The sequence below is a fragment of the Styela clava genome, chromosome 4 (genome assembly GCF_964204865.1).
Source record: "Styela clava chromosome 4, kaStyClav1.hap1.2, whole genome shotgun sequence".
In the NCBI taxonomy this organism is placed as follows: domain Eukaryota; kingdom Metazoa; phylum Chordata; class Ascidiacea; order Stolidobranchia; family Styelidae; genus Styela; species Styela clava.
Genome location: NC_135253.1, coordinates 24,401,542 through 24,410,999, shown reverse-complemented (window position 1 = coordinate 24,410,999; position 9,458 = coordinate 24,401,542). Strand labels below are relative to the sequence as shown.

The following is a 9,458-nucleotide window of genomic DNA, read 5'->3' as shown; positions in this document are numbered from 1 at the left end:
AACTCTTCTGCTTCCCGGGGGTTAAACTTCAAAAATAATTCGGGGGATAAACAAGTTATAGGTGTTAAAGGTCAAGTGAGAGTGAAATGTTTGTATTATTATAAATTAAATCATCAAATTAAGCAACAAACTCACCCCTACAACCTAGAACGCCTCTGACTAAGCAGTTAGAGCGTTAGACCTAACTATGTCGTAATCGCAGGGTGAAGATATTTGCTTCAAAACCCTCACTCTCTCAGTTCGTAATGATTGAGTATGTCACGCTAGCAAAATAATAGCTCTCTACGCATCAATGGCGGCTTGCACAGATGTTCGGAATGAAAGTATCAGACGGGCTGAAAAAAAAACTTTAACCCTAGCTCCAACTTGTCCTCGTAACATATTGACAATCTAATCTCTAACTCGGCTGTTAATTTCCATTCTTTTGTGTCCAGCAAACTAAAATTAATGACTACTCAACTTATTCATTTATTATTTTGGTTCAGTAATATATATAACACAAAAAGCTATAAGAGATGGCGATCTTCGTGAGTTTTTAAGAAATTTGATTCTACTTAGAATTAAGATGTGAGATATCCCACCAACAAAGCAATACCCTTCTTCAACGTGAAAATTTCATCTTGAAAACTTCAAAAATATTTTGGACCTTAATTCTCTCTGTGAAAAAATAATAATTTGACCATTTATTTTTTATTTTTCTAATGGATAAATAATGATCTAACAACACACAAAGTAATTAGGCCTGGCAATCCTTATGGGCTTGGAACGCATATCTCAACACAGACAAGGCGAAGTTTATGTCGTTATACGTGACGCACATGGGAGGTGTGACACGTAATACGTTGCCATGGAAACCGCCGTTGCCCACCAAAACACCCAAGTCTTTAATTTCTTCAAAAAGTTTAGCGTACTCCGGGCCTACCAAGGGGTCTCTCGTAGCTTCGTTTGAGACAAGTTCAATTCCGATCATGAGCCCCTTTCCTCTGACGTCACCGATGACGTCATATTCACCACGCATTTTTTCGAGCTCTTGAAGAAAATATGTCCCAATTTCAGCACTATGTTTTTGCGTCTGTTCTTCCTTCATGACGTCCAATACACTGCTTGCGACGGCGCATGCGACAGGGTTCCCGCCAAAAGTGTTGAAATGTAAAACTCCTTTCAATGATTGGGCGATAGCTGGCGTTGTGACAACGGCACCCATTGGAAATCCATTCCCGATTCCTAAGAAAAAGTTCAAAATTTTTTATTTATTCAGTTACAGCTCAAAGAAGACTCGTTGCCGAGATTCTTATCATCTACTCGAGTCACCATTTATCGAAGACTCGAAGTGACCGAGTCATCTAAATACAATGATCTGGGCGGTAATACTCCATTCACTGATGGACTCGACTACGAACTCGGAATCCTGACTCGACTCGGGGTTTATGGACTCCTACTGAACTCTGATAAGCAGAATTTAAGGTACTTCCGGAATATGTGAACCAAGATGGCCGACACCGGAACCTAGTATGTGTACCAGGTTAGGGTTAGGCCATCATTTTGGGTACGAATACTACGGGAGTCACTTGGCTATTTCCCGAACTCATAATAGAAATAAAATAAGGAAAATGATAATAAAATTATTAACCTAACCCTAACCTGGTACACATACTACGCCCCGGTGTCGGCCATTTTAGTTCACATACTTTGAGAGTACCGAATTTAATTCGGTGAAAGGTTTGATGCTCTTTTAGTTGAGCCGTGCTAAAGTCAGGGCAGTGCAGTTGGCGAAAATCTACGAACTACGACTCCGAAATGAAAAAAATTTGATTCCAACTTCTAATCCCGATTACGGGTTGTAAATAATTTAGACCCCAATTCCGAGTTAAGAAACATTTCGATTCCGAATATGTATCCCAACTCCGCGTGGTAAAAAGTAAAAAATCCGACTCTGACCCGAACTCAACCAGAATGGTAGGTTCCTCGAACACAACTAACTGAAATTGACCAAAAAGACAAATTTTAAATATCAGTAGCTTCTTATGCCTTGGGGCCGAGTTTGCGAAACCTGCTAGAAACAATAAAGAGCGCTCCAGAAGTATGTGTACCAACATAGATGTAGCTAATTTCGTTTGCCCCCTTTGTAATAGAACTAAAATGAGGAAAATCGGAATAAAATTATGGTCTTACCCTATCCTGGTACACATACTACTGAAGTACCTAATAAAATCAATCTACATTAGGTTTCCATGGTATTTTACAATCGAATATCCTTGTTTAGAGCGATGCGCGTGGATAACCGTCGCATGAAAAATAACAATAAATTACCCTTTGCCATTGTGACGATATCAGGTATGATGTCATGAGTCTCGAACCCCCACATGTGCGATCCCAATCGACCGAATCCAGTTTGAACTTCGTCAGAGATGCACAGCCCGCCTCTGGATCTCACCAGGTCGAATGCTCGTTTCAAGTAGCCCTGAGAAAATTGCCAATACATGAATTAGATAAGAACACTTTGATTAAAGAAGTGTTTCCCTAATACGTCTGTAAATGCCTTCACTAAAATAGTACTGTTTTTTTATAGAGGAGTCAACAAATATTTAATTACTGTAGGTATGTATTTCATGCAAAACATTCTAATCGTTGACCAGACTGAATTAATCGGTTAACCACTGTTCGTTTCAAAAAGGAAGACATTCAAAAACAACTTTCTCTAAATTTGGCAAGTGGGAAATTATAATGATAGGATAGATCTTTGAGTTATAGTTCTAAACCAAGATTTGTTGAAAATTTTCCATCTAATATTCTGTGGCTCTTCTTGGTAATTCTTTTACAAAAGAGATGCGAACGGTTTGGAATTTTTGTAGGTATCTTAATACAGATTCGGACATCAAATGTACCTTATGTGCCAATTTTCAATTTTGTATTCAGTGCGACGGGCAATCCGCATTAGAGAATAGAATACCTTGAATGGCAGTTTGATGTTCAAAATTCAATTCATCTTCCAACCGTGTAGCGCCAGGGTATTATAAAATTTGGTAGGGTGTGTTTATCTGACCTATATACTTAACTCTCTCGAGTCTCTCGTTAACCGGCATGCACTGCCGCGTAATGCACTTGCATAATTTTCAATAGGTCAATTAGGTTTTATAGTTTTTGCTTTTTTTTGAATCACCACATATTTTACAACCGGGTTTAATGATTAAAAATATTTTCTACCTTCGGAAACTGAACACAACCGCCAACTCCTTGAATTGATTCAGCAAAGAAAGCGGCGATCTTGGGAGATACAGAATAATTGAGAGTTTCTTCTAGTTGTCCTATGTATTCATCCGCCGCGTTACAATGTCCTTCCGCGCAGGAACAAGTTCGGTCTGTTTGAACAGGGGAATCCCGGCAATTTGATCCTCCCCAAATACCACGATAAGGATCGGCGTTCATTGCATGATGAATTCCGAACCTGGTAAGGAATATCAAAAAGTTTATATTCAATAATGCCGCTGAATAACGATTTATGCTTTCTTTCATGGTTTGGAACTAATAACTCTAAGTTAGCCCTTTTTTCAACTTAAATTTAAGGCACACGGAACGAATCTGAACTAATTAACTAGTGATATTGGTAGTAAGTAAATGCGACTAGCAAGCATGCATGGGATCGCTGACACAAGCAGCAAGCTAGCGACATTTGGTGTAGGTTCGGCACTTCCATCCGCTTTCCTTGGACGACGCTCGAACACCAATTTTCTGGGTTCGACATAGCTTTCACAATTTGTCACAACCTGGGTGGATAGGTGGTCATTGGATTCAAGCCCGATGTTTTTAACTGCGATGCCATCAAAGTTTAATGCTTCGATCATCATGCCGACGCGACCTAATTTTATTTGTAGCATATATATATATTAAAGACTTACCCATTAGCATAACGGTGTTTCCAGGTCCCATGGGCTGTCAAACCAACCGAGTATGGTCCGGCTCCGTGGTATCCATTACGAAGAGATATTGCGTCAAATGCACCCGTGTGAACTCTCGATAACATCAAGGCTAAATCATTCGCCTCTGAACCACTGTTTGTGAAAATGCAAACCTGTAGAAATGAAATGTAGTTTGTATTGCGCAATATTAACAATACTTCGACAATCAAAAGGTTAAAATAGTGATTCATTCTCAAACGGCGAAGCGCGCTTCACAAAGGGACGTGGACAATTTTTAAGGGGGCGTGAAACTAATTGAAATTAAAAGAATGTGTGAGATTTAATCTTGTCCGCCTTTTTTGGGATATTTACGTTTCATCAACGTCTTTTTTGAATGAAAAAAGCTTTCGCCTCCATATCTGTTATTTGTAGCTTATTGTTGGCTAGGTATTTTTGAAGTAGGACACGTGATTTGACAAATTCTAAAAACGAATTAAATATTCGAACTTTAGGTGTCGCTGTTTGATAACCTTTGGTTCCCCGTGACTTCCAATATTATACTTTTAAACTTTGCATGTTATTTTTTTTACTAGATGGAAAAAAATAAACTTGACTATGACTCTGAAAAGATGTAATTGGAGCATATTAGGCCCATGTATTTTGATGAGAAGAATATATGGCTGTGGAACCGGGGAAAATTGACATCCAACCCAGATTCCAAATTCGGATCGGATATTGCCCCACCACTGAAAAATAATACGTGTTATCGGCTTTTACCGCCATAACAATCTCAGTTCATCTTAGTTGATAATTTATTGTGTAACGTTGATAGTATTAGTTTGGGCTAGTCAGGGGTGGATATGGTTTTAAAATTGGGGCAAAAATATTGTCCGCCTAGACTGGCGGACCATGCATGTGTGACATAAAAAGTTGCACAATATTTACAGTGTTACAAAGCAAATATGGAAAACAATAAGCTTCGTGCCAAAACCTAATTTAGGCGGACCAGATTAAACTATCCAACGGGCCGGATTTGGCCCGCGGGCCGTAGTTTTCCATGTCAGGACTAGATTATTGCATATACAATAAACTGTGCTATTGATTCCGTTCGGATGTTAGGCCGGAATCCAAATGAAGACAGATAGCAAAATTAGTGCTGGGGGAAAAACCTGACTTCGCCCCAACCTAAGATAAACATAATTAATATAATCGAATAAAAAATGAGTACAATAACAGTATGGTAGTAAAAAAATAAATGAAATCACTTACAACAAGCTTGTACATTCCTATATACCGGGTTGCATGTTACACTGTTCATGCGTATAGTGGTCTCTAATATGCGAGTAAAGTGCCCGACTTTCAAGCATTAAGCCAGTGGTCTCCAACCTTTATTTTGTGCGACCCAATTTTAGATTAAATCTCGCGACCCAACGACATGATACTTAATGGGATGTAGTACTTCTGGGGTCACCATCTTAAGGGCTAATATAAAACAAATACTTTTACAAAACGTTTATTAAACCAAAGTGAGAAGGCAGCGCTTGTTCGCCAGCGGGTTTTGGAAGTGGTGGCGTGGATTTACTTGCCAAAATGAATGCTGACAAGTTTTACAAAGTGGTACTTGCAACGTATACAAATACTATTGAGCAACACTTCAATGCCAAATAAACAATAAAATTGACAGGAAATAAAATTAGTAATTTTTGGGTTCTGTTGAAAGAGTAAGCGTCCCAAGCACATTTTCAGGCGAACCAGTTTGTGTCTCGCACTGCGAAGGGTGCACGATCAATAGATAATAATAATAAAATTCACAAACCTTCAAATCCTCTGGCATAGTGTCCACTAACTTCTCTGCAAATTCGTACACTGGAGGGGTCATATAGATGGCGGTAGTGTGCCATAAACTTTCCATTTGTTTTTGAGCGGCTTCATTAACCTTAGGATGGCAATGACCGACACTGACTGTGACAATTCCGGCAAATAGATCGAGATATCGTTTGCCATTTTGATCCCAAACCCATTGCATTCGCCCCTGAAATAAAAATTAAATTCATCGGACACAAAGTACGAATTGTTGTTTATGTTGGGTATTTGTTGTTTAGGAAAATCGTTTTTTGCAGCCAACGGGCCAATCGATTCCATATTTTTAGTATGATAATTCCCTAGAATAATGTTTATTATCATAATAAATGTTTAATAGTTTATAACAACGTTTCCTAACGGGAGGAGAAATTCCTCCACAGTCAGAAATTTTGTCATCCTTGGAGCGGAATTATGCTTAGTATTTGCAACTATTAATATTCTTTGTTCCTTAATGATTATTACTATAATGTATATTTGTGCACATATAAACCACTTGAACTGCGATTCGCGAATAAGGATACATTTGGCATTCAACAATTAAAGTAGTTTTTATGCGTACTGAGGGAGGAATAAAGAGTTCACAAAAAAAACATGACCACCATGAACTACAAATTCAAATTTTTGAGAGAATATTCTTGAAGCAAGACCACGTACACGAACTCAGATGTAAAGCAGACTCATCGCTGGGCAAAGTCACGGGCACTCACTCAGAAATAAAGCAGACTTTTTGCAAACTCACGGCAACTAACTCAGAAGTAAAGTAGTCTCATCTCTCGAGTAAATGTACGTGCACTCATTCAGAAGTATAGAGGACTCATCTCTGAGCAAACTTAGGGCACTCAGATGTAAAGAGACCTCATCTATGAACGAAGTTACGGGCACTCAGATGTGAAGGAGACGTAGTTACGGGAACTTACTCGGGAGTGAAGTGGACTCATCTCTGAGCAATGAAGAACCACTGAAACGTTAAGATTTACTAAAACTATTTAGAATAATGCCGAGTCATCACGAGCACTCGATCAAAATAAAGAAGAGGATACAGTCCTGAAAAAAATAATGAAATGCCAAGAGCTATATAGAATAGATATAAGCAAAACCAGTTCTTGTCAAACAATCATTCAATTTTATTTACTTGTGTGGCGAGTAGTGGCTTGCTATAGTAATTCCTTACAGATGGTGACAATTTCGATCCATGAATTGTCTTTGTTTCTTCATAATTCTTCCCACTGTTAAAACAACAATAAAATAATGCGGTGAAAGACTTCTAGTAAATTTATGATCGCCAGAAAAAATGGTGCTCAATAGCAGAAGGCCGTTGTCCACCAAATGTCTCACTGACTGTTAGTTGAGTACGAGTCATTTCATTTAGATGACTTGAGTCTTCGATAAATGGCGACTCAAGTCGAGTTAATACACTGAGAAAATAAAGTATAGAAGTACCTTACCCATATCCTTTAAATTCGAACTCGCATTTTGGAATCTCAGGTGGTCCGGATGACGTCACGTACCCACGTGACTTATATTCAATCACAAACGTTCTATTAATATTGCAATATTTAGTTATGTTTCTCATTAACGCCATTCCTAAAGAAAAATTTCATCCATCGATACAATATATATCTGTTGACACTGGGTAACCGAAAAAACAGAACCTGCTATCTATATGGCAGCTTAAAATAACGAACTAGGCCAGGGTGGTCCAAACCCAGGCCCGCGGGCCACATATGGCCCGCCGCTTCATCATCTGTGGCCCGCGTCACATTCGGAGAGTAACCAATAAATCGCATTTCGTGTTTTTTCGTAATCAAATTAATCAGAAAAATCTTTTGACATATTGTTGCATCCCTAATATCACTAAATTGACTAGTGTTATGGCTAGTTGAGGCAACTAGCGAAGTTGAATGATGTGGTTGGAAGTCTAAATTATTATCTGGCTTTCTATCTTTTTGGTCGGGAATATATGCTAACAATATAGCCATCATAGAAAACTAAAAATCGAATGCGAATTCTATTAGCCTGTGATGGCTATGTCGATAACTATGTGTTTGCACATTAAAAAGTGTTTGTTTTGTATTGCACTGTTTACATATTCCTGGCACTATTGTGGCCCGCGAACAATGAAAAAAAATTTGTGGCCCGCGGAGCCGACAACCTTGGACCACCCTGAACTAGGCCATTATTTATCCATCGCTATGCTACTGTCTATATCATAGGTTCTCAAAGTGCTCCGTACGGAGCCCCAGGGCTCCGCGAGAGAAACCCAGGGGCTCCGTGAGCTATTCGATTACTTTTCAAAATAATGACTTGGCTAATTTTGTAACTGCTCAAAGAAGCAATAACAGCTTTGATAAAATTTGACAACAATATAGCCTCGAAAAATGGCAAAGATGCGGAATTAAAAAATGACATTATTTATAAGCTGGAGCGCAGCCAGGATTCTTAAGAGGTGGGGATTTGAATCGGAAATTTCCGCGCAACATTCTTTGCGATTATAAAAAAACGGATAACGAGATTTCTGTTGCGTAAAATATTCAATGCATGGCCGTTAAAGTGTCTTGTCGTAATATTTCAATTGTACTCATAGTTACTCACGTTTCATTCGAGATTACTATCAGGATTACTGAAGTGAAAGAATACTATTCTAAAATAACATAAAATACGTGATAAACTGACAACTATAAATAAATTGGAGTCGTATTTTTGCGATATTGGAATTTGTCAAACTTGATTTGTTCTTTTGCACTTGAGATTATAATTAAGCAAGATATCGCCGTTTAAAAACTCACAAGATCTGGGCAAAATACGAACGAACAAAATTTATTTTAATGCATGCGGCTCCGTCGGTAGAATAAAAAAAGATAAATCGCGCACACAATTGACTGTGTTTCGATTTCGCAGTTACTATACGATGAATAACCGAAGAAAACCTAACATAACACCAAATTTTGTGATTTACAATGCCTATAAAAGCGTTTTTAATCTGACGTGAGTCTGCTAAAACCAAACATATAGCATGATCTTTTATTTTAAGTTTTAATATTTTAGAATGCCGTTTTTCAATCAAGAAATTTGCGTTGCGGATTTACCTCTTTATTATTAATTATTATTTTTAGCACTTCGTCGCCGATGACTAAATAGTAACATGTTTTTCACATAAAACTCATAATTCCCCACGAGAACAAAAAAGCAATTATCGTCGTCATCGTGGAACAATACATGTATATGCCAAAGAAAATTTTTGATTTAGGGAGAATAAACACCGGCGTAAAGATGTTTAAAAACATGCCATGCTGACGAAAACTATCGGTGATTGTGACAAAATGCAATCGCGCACGTTATTAGCGGCCTTCCGAAAATGTCAAAAGGGAAAAGATTCGACCCCTAGTTTAATATGTTTGTCAAGTGTCAAATTTACAGCTTTAGTAAGAGTATATATAATTTATCTTTGAAATTGAGATTTATTTATGACGTGCATTAACCCTATTAAAAAAGGTTCAGCATTTAAATTAAGTAAAGTACGTTCAACTTGCTCAGGAATTTTAATCTGAAAGTAACAATTTTAACATTTATTTTGGGACTCCGTGAATAATAGTCAACCTTTTCAAGGGCTCCGCAACACAAAAAGTTTGAGAACCCCTGGTCTATATAGCAGCCAAATAGCCTTCCGCAGAGGAGGTCATACGAATGCCGATGGGGTCC

At 38.1% G+C, this 9,458-nt stretch overlaps 1 protein-coding gene across 1 annotated transcript; it reads right to left on the bottom strand.

The window, feature by feature from the left end:
- Window positions 1–448: 448 nt before the first annotated feature.
- LOC120326226 (alanine--glyoxylate aminotransferase 2, mitochondrial-like) lies at window positions 449–7,347 on the bottom strand. Its single transcript, XM_039392482.2, has 7 exons — window positions 7,205–7,347; window positions 6,892–6,985; window positions 5,713–5,928; window positions 3,897–4,069; window positions 3,205–3,445; window positions 2,311–2,461; window positions 449–1,224 (listed from the first exon to the last, which is right to left on the bottom strand). Exons 1-7 carry the CDS (start codon window positions 7,339–7,341, stop codon window positions 737–739), a joined length of 1,500 nt encoding a protein of 499 aa, XP_039248416.2. The 5' UTR covers window positions 7,342–7,347; the 3' UTR covers window positions 449–736.
- Window positions 7,348–9,458: the final 2,111 nt, after the last annotated feature.